This window comes from Aspergillus brasiliensis (genome assembly GCF_001889945.1).
Source record: "Aspergillus brasiliensis CBS 101740 unplaced genomic scaffold ASPBRscaffold_7, whole genome shotgun sequence".
Taxonomy (NCBI): domain Eukaryota; kingdom Fungi; phylum Ascomycota; class Eurotiomycetes; order Eurotiales; family Aspergillaceae; genus Aspergillus; species Aspergillus brasiliensis.
This window is the reverse complement of record NW_027137448.1, coordinates 1,382,154-1,395,937: the sequence shown is the minus strand read 5'-3', so window position 1 is coordinate 1,395,937 and position 13,784 is coordinate 1,382,154. Positions and strand designations below refer to the sequence as shown.

The 13,784-nt window shown below is 50.1% G+C and overlaps 5 protein-coding genes across 5 annotated transcripts; 4 read left to right on the top strand and 1 right to left on the bottom strand.

Moving 5' to 3' along the window:
- The first annotated feature begins 412 nt into the window (after positions 1-412).
- Positions 413-3,305, top strand: ASPBRDRAFT_207902 (uncharacterized protein). Its single transcript, XM_067621812.1, has 4 exons — positions 413-723; positions 801-1,296; positions 1,356-2,370; positions 2,419-3,305. The coding sequence occupies exons 1-4, from the start codon at positions 562-564 to the stop codon at positions 3,236-3,238; spliced, it is 2,493 nt and encodes an 830-aa protein (XP_067478559.1). The 5' UTR covers positions 413-561; the 3' UTR covers positions 3,239-3,305.
- A 171-nt stretch (positions 3,306-3,476) lies between these two features.
- ASPBRDRAFT_127667 (WD repeat WDR12/YTM1 family ribosome biogenesis protein) lies at positions 3,477-5,032 on the top strand (the record flags this gene model as incomplete). Its single annotated transcript, XM_067617994.1, has 2 exons — positions 3,477-3,612; positions 3,696-5,032. The coding sequence occupies 2 exons, from the start codon at positions 3,477-3,479 to the stop codon at positions 5,030-5,032; spliced, it is 1,473 nt and encodes a 490-aa protein (XP_067478558.1).
- A 152-nt stretch (positions 5,033-5,184) lies between these two features.
- Positions 5,185-6,041, bottom strand: ASPBRDRAFT_44226 (mitochondrial 37S ribosomal protein uS13m). The gene is made up of 4 exons (XM_067625147.1): positions 5,953-6,041; positions 5,845-5,889; positions 5,523-5,789; positions 5,185-5,398 (listed from the first exon to the last, which is right to left on the bottom strand). Exons 1-4 carry the CDS (start codon positions 5,953-5,955, stop codon positions 5,354-5,356), a joined length of 360 nt encoding a protein of 119 aa, XP_067478557.1. The 5' UTR covers positions 5,956-6,041; the 3' UTR covers positions 5,185-5,353.
- A 262-nt stretch (positions 6,042-6,303) lies between these two features.
- Positions 6,304-7,487, top strand: ASPBRDRAFT_44225 (peptidylprolyl isomerase). The gene is made up of 6 exons (XM_067625146.1): positions 6,304-6,459; positions 6,551-6,628; positions 6,700-6,716; positions 6,780-6,883; positions 6,955-7,099; positions 7,157-7,487. Exons 1-6 carry the CDS (start codon positions 6,352-6,354, stop codon positions 7,341-7,343), a joined length of 639 nt encoding a protein of 212 aa, XP_067478556.1. The 5' UTR covers positions 6,304-6,351; the 3' UTR covers positions 7,344-7,487.
- Positions 7,488-9,977: 2,490 nt separating this feature from the next.
- On the top strand, positions 9,978-12,086 carry ASPBRDRAFT_127254 (DEAD/DEAH box helicase; the record flags this gene model as incomplete). The annotated part of the gene is made up of 2 exons (XM_067617955.1): positions 9,978-10,180; positions 10,253-12,086. 2 exons carry the CDS (start codon positions 9,978-9,980, stop codon positions 12,084-12,086), a joined length of 2,037 nt encoding a protein of 678 aa, XP_067478555.1.
- Between the last annotated feature and the right edge of the window lie 1,698 nt (positions 12,087-13,784).

The following is a 13,784-nucleotide window of genomic DNA, read 5'->3' as shown; positions in this document are numbered from 1 at the left end:
TCCCAATAGCAGCTGAGACAACACGATGGGCTTTTCTTGACGCCGGTTATAATTGTTTCAGGAATTTTAAGGTCACACAGTTGGCCGCTGAACGAAGGTTACCCTCCAACTGTAAACGGTTCAGAGTGGAGTTCAGGTTCCCGGTTCGATAGAGATCACCACACCGACAGATACTTCACTAACAGACAACACAGATATACTTCGAAAGAAGCCTCATTGAACAAGAAACTAAGAAAATAGCAACATATAGCAGATACAGAAGGAAAACATAAAATCAGGCCTCAGTCTGGCCGTGGGCAAGAGCGAGATCGTTCGTGGTCTTGCCTATCGCGGTCAAGGCGGTGAGCGGTGAAGTCACATGGCGGTGTTGACAGCTCGCCTTCCCTTTCGGTTGCGATTAGCTGCATTGGAGGTCCTTGGTATATCCTCGGGGCCGAAACCTGGCAGATATTCTGTAACAGGACGACAGAGCTTACTGTGACGCTTCTGTTGGCCTTCTTCAGGTTTTCGACCCGCCGATTACCAAGAACCCAAGGGCTCTTGGTTACAACTACTAACAAGATGTCCGCTACGGTATCGGAGCAGGACATAAGCCAGTCGGTGCTGGATTTCGTGACCGATGGCACTTATCCAGGATCTGAGCAGGTTGTTGCCTCTGGCTTTCATAGCTCTATTTTGGCGAAAGAGTTGGCGCTGATATCAAAGGCTAGGGAGCAAGTTGAAGTAAGTCGTATCTCATGCGGAGCCCCGCATAAGTAGCAGCTCACTTGGCAGTATAACTAAAGGAGAATTTCCAACAGGCCGAAATCAACTTCCTCAGTCGTGAAAACAACTTCGATGCCGACGGATGGATTTCGCAGGCCAAGCAGCTTCATGCAGACATTGAACGATCTAGAGTCACTGCGAGGGAAATCGTTGAGCGACATGAGAAAACGCAACCTTTGCAATTGAAAGTGGAAGATGCTTCCGCGAAAGTTGGACTCATTGAGACCGAAATTGCGTTCAATCAGGCGGTAACCAGTGCGCTGACGGAAGTACAAAAGCTCTGTGAACAACTATATGACGGACAAGCAGCTCTCGGAGAGGGTCGCACCATGGCTGCCATTGATATATTGGAATCCACTGAACACGCCGTCAAGCAAAGCAGTCATTTCACAAACACAAACGTCCTACATATTTTGCTAGAGAACGCTGCCGGACTGCGGAAAGATGTTATGGAGGCTGTCCGTAACCGTTGGAACGAACAGCTGCATATTGATAAGACGGAGGGAAAGCTGACCATTTCTAAAGACAGCGGTATGATTCTTCCGTTGAATAGCATCCAGGTAGTTCAAGTTCACTAACAACCTTCGTAGATGATGCATTGCACGAGACTATCGTGGGGCTGACCAGGCTTGAGATGTTCCCTTCAGCCAGAGATAGGTTTCAAAAGGAATTATTATCCAAGATAATTGATCCCATATTAATTCCTGGGGCTTCTGGACGTAGCCACGGGTGCCATGTTTCAGGATCTTCGATAAATCTCGAGCCGCAGCCATCAACGGTATCGATTCCCGAGCTGCTTGAACGTCTAACCAAGGTATTGGGCTTCTTGAAGCAGTATATTCCCACTCCTGTTGCAGAATCATTCTCGGATATATTCATTCCCTCGTTGTCATCCAAGATAATTGAATTCTGGTTGTCGCCTGCTATCCCAACCGAGCTTGAAGGTTTGGGGCAGTTCGAACAAATGCTCGATCATGTCCTGAAATTCACGAAGAACATTGAGAATTTTGAATGGCGCGGCCAAGAAGAACTCATCTCATGGGTCAACCAGGCTCCGCGCCTCTGGATAGCTAGACGCCGCGTTGATTCATTGGACCAGGTTCGGAGAATCCTCGCTGCCTCCCAAGGCACCACACAACAGGTTGAGAGAATCGAAGTCGAGAAGGTCTCCGGGAGCGACGAAGCCCTGCTAGAGAATGCTACACTCGACGATTGGGACGCTGGTTGGGAAGAAGACAACGAAAGCGGTTCCAAGGGGAAGCAGCCCAGTAGTTTCGAAGATGAAGAAGACGTGAGCGCCTGGGGGCTGGATGATGAACCCAAAACGAAACACGACACAGCCACGGTATCCGCAGACAATGGTGATGATGATGATGCTGGAGATGCCTGGGGCTGGGGTGATGAGGACGAAGAACAGAACGCCGAGGCCCCAGAGCCCAAGTCATCAGTTATGCCTGCGATTGTAAATGGCAAGGGTGAGGCAAGCCATATCTCTCCCAGAGAGGTTACTTTGAAGGAGAAGTACACCATAACGGACATCCCCAACTCTATTATGGAAATCGTCAAGCAACAAGTGACAGACTCCAATGCCATATCCCAGCTTGCGTGAGTCTTTCATGGCCAGAGTTTAATAGTGATGCTAATACGTTACAGGCATGCCCATTCACGCGTGGTGACCTCCGGTACAGGACTTCTCGCACTCCCAACTCTGATACTGGCCATGTTCAAAGCCACGGCCTCGACTTTCTATGGTCTCAAATTGAGTGCTGGGCAGATGTATCTATATAACGACAGCTTGTATCTCGCAGGCCAAGTCCGTGATCTCGCGGAGGAGTACCAGATTACCAGGCTTCATGCGGATATTGAAGCTCTTGAAAAATATGGAAAACTGGCTTATAGCAAAGAAATGCAGACCCAACGCACAATTGTTACGGATCTTCTAGACGGTGCACAGGGCTTCAGCCAATGCTCAGAGCAACCATTCCTCGGCGAATGCGAGAATGCAGTCAGCGCAACCGTGGACAGAATTCGCGACGTTTACAAAGAATGGCAGCCTATTCTGTCTCAGTCTGCACTTCTTCAATCGATTGGCTCATTGGTTTCAACTGTTATTAGCAAGATAATAATTGAGATCGAGGATCTGGGCGACATTTCAGAACCCCAGTCACAGCGGCTTGTGTCATTTTGCAACCAAGTGACTGGGCTGGAAGATCTCTTCATCCCCGAAAGCCCAACTCATACCGAGCGTTCGCCTATGACGGCCGTTTATGTACAAAACTGGTTGAAGTTTCAGTACCTTATCAATATTCTGGAGAGCTCTCTGGCTGACATCAAGTTCCTTTGGCTCGAAGGGGAATTGCGTTTAGAGTTCTCTCCAGACGAGGTTGTGGATCTGATTGAAGCTCTTTTTGCCGAGTCCGATTACCGGCGTAAGGCGATCGCGGACATCAAAAGGGCGTCACGAGGTCAATAGTCATTAACTTCCAGTATATAGATTCTGAAACATGGCATTTTGTTGTATCTATCGCATAGTTTCTGCTCTTCTACTCAGCACGTACGTAATGTTGCCGCGGGGAATCTCCGCGCTTTGCACATGTGGCCGCATCGGTCGCCGTAATTTTTTCCTCACTCGGTGGAGTTTTCTCAACTGCGCTTTGAAGTGCTCTTGATCGCGCCTCTTATATCCCCCATAATAATATCTCAGTGCCATTATGAACGGCGTTCAGGATTCGACGTCTGCTGTGGGCTCGTCCCAGTCTGCGCAGAGGCAGGTGCGTGTGCAGCTTGTTAGCAAGCAAGAAGACATTGCACTGCCTGAAAACACCGGCCCCATTCTGGTTCCCACAGGTATGAATGCATCTTGACATATCACTGCTAGCCTGCTTTATATACACTTATGTGCTCACTGATCCTTTTGTAATTTCCTGTAGGATTGCGGAGATATGCGCTTTCTACCCTTGTGAACAATCTCTTGGGAAACGACAAGCCGGTGCCATTCGAGTTTTTGATCAATGGCGCATTCCTTCGGACTTCGATCGATGAATATTTGACGGCCAATGGCATATCTGCGGAAACTACTCTGGAGATTGAGTATATAAGGGCGTTGATTCCCCCGCTTCATATTGCCTCGTTCGAGCATGATGATTGGGTTGGCTCGGTGGATGTCCTCTCTGCGACCTCGCCAGCTACCTCTTGGGCTTCTGCGGTCGTCTCTCCGGGGCAGGAGAGGATTCTATCGGGAAGCTACGACGGGTTGCTTCGTGTGTGGAATATGTCGTCTCAAATCGTCGCAACCTCACCGTCCCCGGCTGATGGAGGGCACGGTGCGTCTATCAAAGCCGCCAAGTTCGTCTCGCCGAATTCGATCGTGTCGGCTGGTCTTGATCGCACCGTTCGACTCTGGAAATACAACGAAAGCGATGATGGATTTTCAGGAAAGATCACTCCGCAGATTGAGCTCTACGGACACAAGTCTGGTATCAACTCGTTGGCTGTGCATGCCCCCTCGAACCGTATTCTCTCCGCTTCGTCAGACCACAGCATTGGCTTCTGGTCGACAAAGAAGTCAGATGCTCCAGCTGCTCCCGAGAATCTAGTTTCGTCTGCCGCGTCACGCAGCTCCAAGCGCAGAAAGGTGAACTCGTCCGTCAGCATCCCGCAGCGCGGCCCGCTTGCGCTGTTGTCATCCCACAGCGCGCCAGTGTCAGCTGCCATCTTTGACACAAACGACTCGACTGTCGGTTACTCTACTTCGTGGGATCACTCTCTGCGTACATGGGATCTGGTCACGGCCGCTTTGGTAGACACCAGATCGACATCCCATTCGTTGCTATCTCTCGAGCATCTCCCCGAGCACCACCTTCTTGCGACAGGAACTTCCGCTCGCCACATCACCCTCATCGATCCTCGTACGTCAGCGACGACCATCTCCGCCATGACCCTCAGAGGCCACACCAATGCCGTTGTTTCTCTGTCCCGCGATCCCCACAGCAGCTACGGTCTTATCAGTGGTAGTCACGACGGCACATGTCGTATCTGGGATATCCGTGCCACCAAGACGGACAAGGACGGTGTCGTTGGCGAGAGCGTGTATTCTATTACCCGGAGAAGCTTGGAAGAGCAAGGTAAAGCGGATGCCAAGCGAGTTGGTGGAGAGGGAGTCAAGGTCTTCAGTGTGTGCTGGGACCGTTCGGTTGGCATCGTCAGTGCTGGTGAGGATAAGAGGATTCAAATCAACCGAGGAGAAGGCGTGTTGTCTTCTGCATAAGAGGAGTTGCACATATGGTTCTGGCGTTATACTTATAGGATGAAAAGTTTGGTTCTCACTCTTTGTATTAAACAAGCCGCTGTACGAGCTGATATTCACACTTGCAATATATCATATAATTGCGTTAAAGAGATGCAACATGGAATCAATATGATTTCCGTAGTTTGAATGTTTCATTGTCTACATAAAGTACATCTCCAGGATGGAGAAGGTCAAGCCAGAACACTAATTTACAAAAGCAAGTTTATAACGCCATTCCATGCCCCAACTGAAACGAAGCCGCAAGACCACTGGGGTCAGTATAAAATAATCATGTTAATCTCACATTCTTCTCTCCATACGGTTGAGTTTAACAGCAGTTTTGATCTAGAACTACGTTAGTACGGTATCTTGCCTTGTATGATATCCCACGACCGTATCCACCGGCGAAGTGCCCCAACACTAGCCCCGGTATCATGTCTGGGGAAATTGAGTGTAGGAATAAACCAACCTGACTCCTCGTCCGCTGTCCCCGGACGGGCAAGCCGAGCGCATGACGCCGACCACGGTAGGTACCAGTCTCCTTCAGACGCTTAATGTTATCGAGGTACTGTCTGCGAAGGTCGTTCTCAATCTTCATATCGGACAAGGCGGCCGTGATATCGAGGACCTGCTTGTTCGCCAACTCGCCAACTTTGCATGTCGGGTGGATATGGAAGCGGGCAAGAAGACGCGTCGAGGTCAAGTTACCGATGCCGAAGAAGGACTCGAGAGATTTCTGATTTCAGTCAGACCAGGCGTTGGGGGAAACATGGAATTTCGGAGTTGCTTGCCTTGACGAGGTTTCGCTCGGGGAAGTTCACGCCCAAAATGAAAACCTGATTGCTTGTTAACCACACATTTAAAGGGTACGCCAATGTACGGGTAACATTAATACATACCATCTTGACGGATTGGCTTGTTCAGTTCTCCAGGGGATGTGGTATGGCTTGAACTGCCTATGCGCTGCGCTATTCTTCTATCAACCTCCGCAGTTTGGCTCAGTTCAGCGCGGAAGAAATCAAACAGTAACAATGTTTCTCCGAAACGATTACGGTATTTTTAAGCTGTAAATACCAAAAATACACTATAAATCCCGTCTTTGCGATCAACGTTAAATGAAAATTTGGAGTATCAATTGCAAAGATACCCATAGGCTACTCCTAATTAGGTTATGGTGCTCTTGGCACCACCGCAGTAATGCAAGCTGGCCTCCATTCGCCGAATGGTTGCTCCTTGAGTCTCCTGTGCTCACAAGCAATTGTTAGAATTCTCCTACATTGGAGACGCACTGAGCAATCATGAACTTCAAGAATCTATTCCTGTCTTTCTTCTTCGTCCTGGCGGTTGGACTTGCCCTTGTCCACGCCGAAGAGGCTCAGCCCCGGGGCCCCAAGATTACCAGTAAGGTATGTATATAAGTGATCTTCGGCGCTCACATCAGTGTGAATTGCTTTTCAAGCTTTTCAAGTATCACATACTAATTGCGCCCGCGTACAGGTGTTCTTTGATATTGAGCACGGTGACAAGCCTCTCGGCAGAGTCGTGCTTGGTTTGTATGGTAAGACTGTTCCTAAGGTACGTGATCGTCGTCATGCTATTATCTCTTTGGGGTTCCTAGACTGATTTCATTTATTATTGCTTTTTAGACCGCCGAGAACTTCCGGTACGATATCAGAAATCGACCTCGATGAGACTTCTACACCCTGCTAACATTGACCGTTTCCAGCGCTCTCGCTACTGGTGAGAAGGGCTTTGGTTATGAAGGATCTACCTTCCACCGTGTCATTAAGGACTTCATGATCCAGGGTGGTGACTTCACTCGTGGCGATGGTCAGTACTAAAACGGAGTCCATTATATTTGTACGATTTCCCCGCCACATGCTGACTGTTCATGCGAAAAGGTACCGGTGGAAAGTCGATCTACGGTGAGAAGTTCGCCGACGAGAACTTCAAGCTGAGGCACACGCGCAAGGGGCTCCTGAGCATGGCCAATGCCGGCAAGGACACCAACGGCTCCCAGTTCTTCATCACCACTGTTCCTACACCGTAAGTCTATTCTAAGCTTGTCTAGCGATGACAGCTGGCTAATAAATTCCGGAACAGGTGGCTTGATGGCCGCCATGTCGTCTTCGGCGAGGTCCTCGAGGGCTATGAGATTGTCGCTCAGATCGAGAACGTGCCCAAGGGCCGTTCTGACAGACCTGTGGAGACTGTCAAGATTGTCAAGAGTGGAGAGTTGGAGTCTGAGGACAAGGCTGGAGAAAAAGGTAGCAGCCACGAGGAGCTGTAGACCTGTTTCCTGGGGTCTCGGCCTGCTTCTCGATAAGACTGATGTGCTGATCGCTTGCAAAGAAACGAGCTCTGAAGAAGAGTCACAACCTTCAGCGATTGCTGTTGTTCCTTCTCCAACCCCTTTGCCTATGACATCTGACAACGCTCCTTATATCTTCCCGAAATTCGCAGCGCTTGCCATTGTTGTCGGTCTCTTGGTTGTACTGGTCCGACGCAGCCTCAAGGGAGAACAGGAAAAGGCTGAAAGAAGTATTGTCTAGAGATGAATTGTACTCAACCAAATACATGAAAAGTATTGCTCAGTATGTTCTACCCTCGGCTGTAGCCCGTACTTTACGGATTTCTTGCAATGTGAACCTACAAAGCACCTGCCGTATTCATGTGCCACATGACGAGCCGATGCATAGCCCATGCCTTAAACTAGCCGTGGCAAGCGCCGCCAGGCCCAAATGCTCTGAGATCGTCTTCCAGTGGCAAGTAATCAAAAGGCTTGGCCTCCAATCGGACCAACGATGTACTTTTGTGGTAAGCTCCACTGGCAGGCAGCGGCAAGGATGCGCCACTTATCTAGTCTGCCTTTGGTACAGTCCAAGACTCGGGCAAGTACCTGCCACCCCCAAACCATCTCGTACGTTGTTAGTCAGTGCTGCGATAGACATCATCCAGTAGGAAAGTTTCTCGGCGATAAGATTCAACTCGTTGCCTACCATATTTTACTTCACCGACTCCACGCTGACGATTTACGTGGGAGACCATCCCAACCGCGGAGTAAGGTTATTTTCTCCCAGGAGTAACACTAATTAATCCACAGAGGTTCTCTGCGGCCATTGAAACTTGGGTAGACTACTTTCTAGCCTGATTCCGACATGATTGTCACGGAATAAGGAATCTATGGTCAAAATTCAATCAAAGAGACCCGTTCAGCTAACTGATTGCAAGTAAGTATTAGTAGGCGTAACTTGCTATATACAGTCACAGTATGAACTACGACAGTAGTGTCATCATCATACAAAGTGCAAAGCCCTTCGACGGGGTTTGGTAATGCACAATGATGCTACAACCACGTCAATTCTGATGTGAAACTCCCCACATTTTAACATTGTCAGCCTAATATGGGATGATTACACTGTTGAGCAGATTTCCGTGCTGTGGTCATGAGTTATGGGATAAAAGTCCCCATGGCTTGCTCAGTCAGAGCTTTGATTACCCGGGAGTCAGCCAATATACAAAGGCCCATAATCCGACCGGTTTCCCTGATACAATAACTGCGTTGACACTGGGGAAGGTGAAAATGCCGGAGGCGAAGTTATACATCGCCATGACCAGTCTGCCAAGCAAGGATGCGCTTGGCTTGAAAGAGCATGCCACGTGACCGTGACAGTATCTACGGGGGGAGGCGAGCCTGAGGCAAAAAACAGAATTTTCTTTTTTAGACCTCGTCAGATTGGCTCGAACCGGATCAACTGGTGAACAAGTCGGTCGCTGCTACTAGTACCCTAGATAGTATTGAATGTGGGATTTCGGCCAACAACCCTAGGTATTTACAACTGGCCCAAATTTCGAAAAATAAATTTTGGTCCGTAGTTTGAATGGACTGCAATTAAATGCGGGAGATTCCTGTATCAGAGTATAACACGATTTTCAGATGAATTGTTTTTGAACCTGGTTGACCTAGTTAGTGGACAAGCAGAGACAGCAAGAGAATCAAAATACAGTAGCACTTCCAGCAAGTGACGGAGGTAACCAACTACTACAACAAGGGCCAAAATAGACAGGGCCCAGCCCATCGTCATCTGGTAACACAGCCAGAACCACGCCGCCACTCTGTTTCGTTTAGCCTTTTTAGAATTTTTCTCTGATTTTTCCCATTCCCCCTTCCTGTTTGGTGCAATGGCCGTTTGGCCTGCGCTGGCTGGCTTGCCCTCCTGCTGCTGTTTCCCTTCGCTTCTTTTTTACACGCTGAACCTTTTTTTCTCACCCGGACCGTCCCCAATAAACCCATCGCCGGGCTGCCAATAAGCAAGCAAAACCTTCCCAGTGCGCAGGCCTGCCAACCACTGCCAGTGCATTATTCCCTTAGTTTCGTAGTCATCGCCTTTGCCTCTCCTCCCCGTTCTTCGTCCCACAAACCTTCTTCCTCTTCCCTACTTCTTTTCTCTCATCCCCTCTAAACCTCCCCTCCTAATCCAGTCTGGTTTCAATTTTTTTTTTCTCCAATATCTCCACATCATATCCTATTCTCTTCCCCTTCCCCCCCCTTTTTTTTCTTCTCTCTTTCTACACCGTAATAGAGGATTTAGATCTGGGAGATCGTCTTGTTTCTTCGTTTAGTATTCCTCCCAAAGGTCTTTCTTTACCCTGTTCCTCTTTCTCGCACTGTGTTACTCTTATTGATCCCCTGTGTATTGCCACTCGATAGAGACGCGGGGACTTTTCACTTTACTTCTTCATCTTCTTTCCTTTTGTCCTGTACAGAAGAAAAGAAATTTCCAGTGTTCGCCCGCAAGGACAACATCCGCTGAAAAAACGCTTTGTTCAAATACCAACATAGTACCTTTTTTTCTTCCGCAACGACATCCCAACGCGTTTTGCTCATCTGTCATCTGTGCCCACAGCTCGAAATACCGCAAATATGGCCGACAGCTTGAAGATGGGAAACCTTTCCCTCAACGAGTCTCAGCACGCTCCTGCCCCTACGAACAACACGGGTCGCGCCGCTTACATCCCTCCCCATCTTCGTCAACGCCAGGTGGGTGGTGGAAACATGGACGGTGCTGCCCCTCCCCCCGGTCCCGCTGCTGCCCCTGTCCCCGGCAACTCCTGGGGTCCTCCTAGGTATGTAATCTTTCATCTCTTGCGACTTCCATTCTACGTTGTGTGCAGTGACTAACTGGCATTGTTCTGCAGAGGCGGCCCTCGCGGTGGCAACTGGGCCAACGCCAACGCCCCTGATTTCAGCCCTCGCGGTCCCAATGGTAACACTAGCTGGAGCCCTCACGAAGCTCGCCGGCCCTTTAACCCAAATGCTTACGGACACCCAGGTCACGGAGGCTCTTCTGGAGGTGGTTCTGCCCGAGGCTCTGGAGATGGCCAGTGGCGTGACGGCAAGCACATTCCCGGCCCTGCCAATCCCCGTCTGGAACGCGAACTCTTCGGTCTTCCCAACGATCCCACCAAGCAGAACACCGGTATCAACTTCGCCAACTACGACGACATCCCCGTGGAGGCCTCTGGCCACGATGTCCCGGAGCCGGTCAACGCTTTCACCAACCCGCCCTTGGATGACCACCTGATCGAGAACATCAAGCTCGCCCATTACCAAACTCCCACTCCCGTCCAGAAGTACTCCATCCCCATTGTCATGAACGGCCGCGATTTGATGGCTTGCGCCCAGACTGGTTCCGGAAAGACCGGTGGTTTCCTCTTCCCTATCCTGTCTCAGGCTTACCAGAACGGTCCTTCGGCTGCTCCTGCCCCGGCCGGCGGCCAATTCGGCTACGGACGTCAACGCAAGGCCTACCCGACTTCCCTCATTCTGGCCCCTACCCGTGAGCTTGTTTCCCAGATTTTCGATGAGGCCCGCAAGTTCGCCTACCGCTCCTGGGTCCGCCCTTGCGTCGTGTACGGTGGTGCCGATATTGGCTCCCAGCTCCGCCAGATCGAGCGGGGATGTGATCTTCTGGTTGCTACCCCTGGTCGTCTCGTCGATCTCATCGAGCGTGGCCGTATCTCTCTGGTCAACATTAAGTACTTGATTCTGGATGAGGCCGATCGTATGTTGGACATGGGTTTCGAGCCCCAGATTCGCCGCATCGTGGAAGGCGAGGATATGCCCCACGTGAACGACCGTCAGACGCTGATGTTTTCGGCTACTTTCCCCCGTGACATCCAGATGCTGGCTCGCGACTTCTTGAAGGACTACGTCTTCCTGTCCGTCGGTCGTGTCGGTTCTACCTCTGAGAACATCACTCAAAAGGTCGAATATGTCGAAGACCACGACAAGCGCTCCGTTCTCTTGGATATCCTCCACACTCACGGCACCAGCGGTCTGACCCTCATTTTCGTCGAGACCAAGCGTATGGCCGACTCCCTTTCCGACTTCCTTCTGAACCAGCGTTTCCCCGCCACCGCTATTCACGGTGATCGTACCCAGCGTGAGCGTGAGCGTGCTCTGGAAATGTTCCGCTCTGGCCGTTGCCCTATCCTTGTTGCCACTGCTGTTGCTGCTCGTGGTCTTGATATCCCCAACGTCACCCACGTCATCAACTACGACTTGCCCACCGACATCGATGACTATGTTCACCGTATTGGTCGTACTGGTCGTGCCGGTAACACTGGTATTGCCACTGCTTTCTTCAACCGTGGCAACCGGGGTGTTGTCCGCGACCTGATTGATCTTCTGAAGGAGGCTCACCAGGAGGTCCCCTCGTTCCTCGAGAGCATTGCTCGTGAGGGCAGCGGCTATGGTGGTCGTGGCGGCCGTGGCGGCCGTGGCCGTGGCGCCAATGCTACCCGTGACATGCGTCGGACCATGGGCGGTGGTGGTATGGGCGGTGCTCCCTCCTTTGGCGGCAGCAGCTACGGTGCACCTGGTGGTAGCTACGGTGGCGGCGGCGGCAGCAGCTATGGCGCTCCTCCCTCCTATGGAGGCGGTGCTGGCTATGGCGGCGGCGGCGGCGGCGGCTACGGTGGTGGCTACGGCAACCCGTCCGGCCCTACTGGACCTTCTTCCTGGTGGTAAATTACTATCCACTAGGGGAAGTTGTGGTCTCTGACGAGGCCGTCGGGTCTGATTGGCTTCTTTTTTTTTCATTTGCCTCTCCTTTGACGGATACGATCAGAACGAGCCCTGAGTTCTCCTTCCCTTTTTTCTCACCCCTACATCTCTATTTCTCTCAGGGCCGGCTTTGTCATGATTGCCACGACATTATCTTAGATACGTTCTAAGAATCTGTTTTCTTGTTCTTGTTTTTCGCTATTCTCCTATGTGCAGGTGTTTTTCTTTTCTTGCTGCTGAGCATTTTATCAATGTCGCCTATTTTATCGTTTTGTTTTAGACATGGGTTTCGATGTGGTCCGATCTCCTTATCTCGCTGCTTGTGGTTATACCCGTTTATAATCGAGAGCATTCGGGTCGGCATTGCATGGATATCATAGAATGCGTTGTCTTTCTCCTGCGACCGCTTCATCAGATACCCTTTTTGTTCTCAGGCGGCCATACGGAGATCCGCTTGAACGACGCGTGCCGAGCGGGGGTGCCGGCTTTTCGTGTTCAGAAAAGTGCTTTTTATGAATTTTCCCTGCTTGGTGCCAGGCAGCTGCATCGACCGTGTCTCGCGAATAGATTTCTTACGGTTTCGGTTTCTCATGGCGGGGTTTCTCTTATTCCGTTTTCTTTTTCCATCCATGTTGTTGTTTCGTGCTTCGCTTGAGATTATGCTTTACTACTCCAAGTGGTGTTAAGCATTGGCACTGGACTTGGAGAGACATCAAGGTCTGTGTGGCTGTGACGTCTTTCGGCGAGCATTGATCTTTTTGCACGACTTCAAGGAACGATGGGTCTCAAAAATGGGAATGCGGGTGATAGAGATAGGATTCTTCTTTGCATTGTGTATGGCGTTGGCTCGAGCTGCTGTGTCCACAAAAATATTCTCTGCACTGGGGTCCGTGGAGGCTGACATCGAATGGGATATTCTTTTTCTGGTTCATATCTCGGATCCGTGGAGGATGGGAAGCTGCTTTGCTGGCGCTATTTGTGGGTATCATCTCTTGTCAGTAGCAGTTTGGGCTCAACGGGAAATGCCGAAGACGGCCTTGCTTACGGAGACCGCGCGTCTCAGAAATAAGGGAGTTAGTTATTCTCTTTCCAGATAAAAAAGTCTGAAGCTCGTTTATGTGCTATCCTAGTTTACGTAGTAGTACACGATTCAGTATGCCAAATGGTAACACATGCTTCGTTACATGCTAGAATCTTTTCCTTCGTATGCTTTCACATCCATCTTGGAAAGGTGATAAATCAGTCTGATCCAATGTCTGATAGTGAATGATGATGGCATGATGGTTGTAGCGAGGCATTGTTATATCTTCACTAGAAGTCTATATCAACAGAAGTGATGTTGACTGAAGTGAAGAGTACAAGCTACGTAAGATTTTCCTTTAAATAAAGAGAATGCCTGGGCACAGTGGTAAAATTTGACATGATTGCTCATGCTAATAACCAGGTTCTAAGCGTGTTAACTGGTTAGTTAGTTATAACTACAGGCTACCTTAGTCACTCCCGCGCACGATCGGAGATCAAGCCAAGGGAGAAAGAAGAAAGTCACGGATCGTCCAGGATCACGTTCCCTGCCCACCTCCCAATTTCTTCCTTCTCTCTTAGAATTCCATCCGCGTGATTCTTCACCAGCTCTTTCGTCTCATCATTCCCCCACTTTCCCCC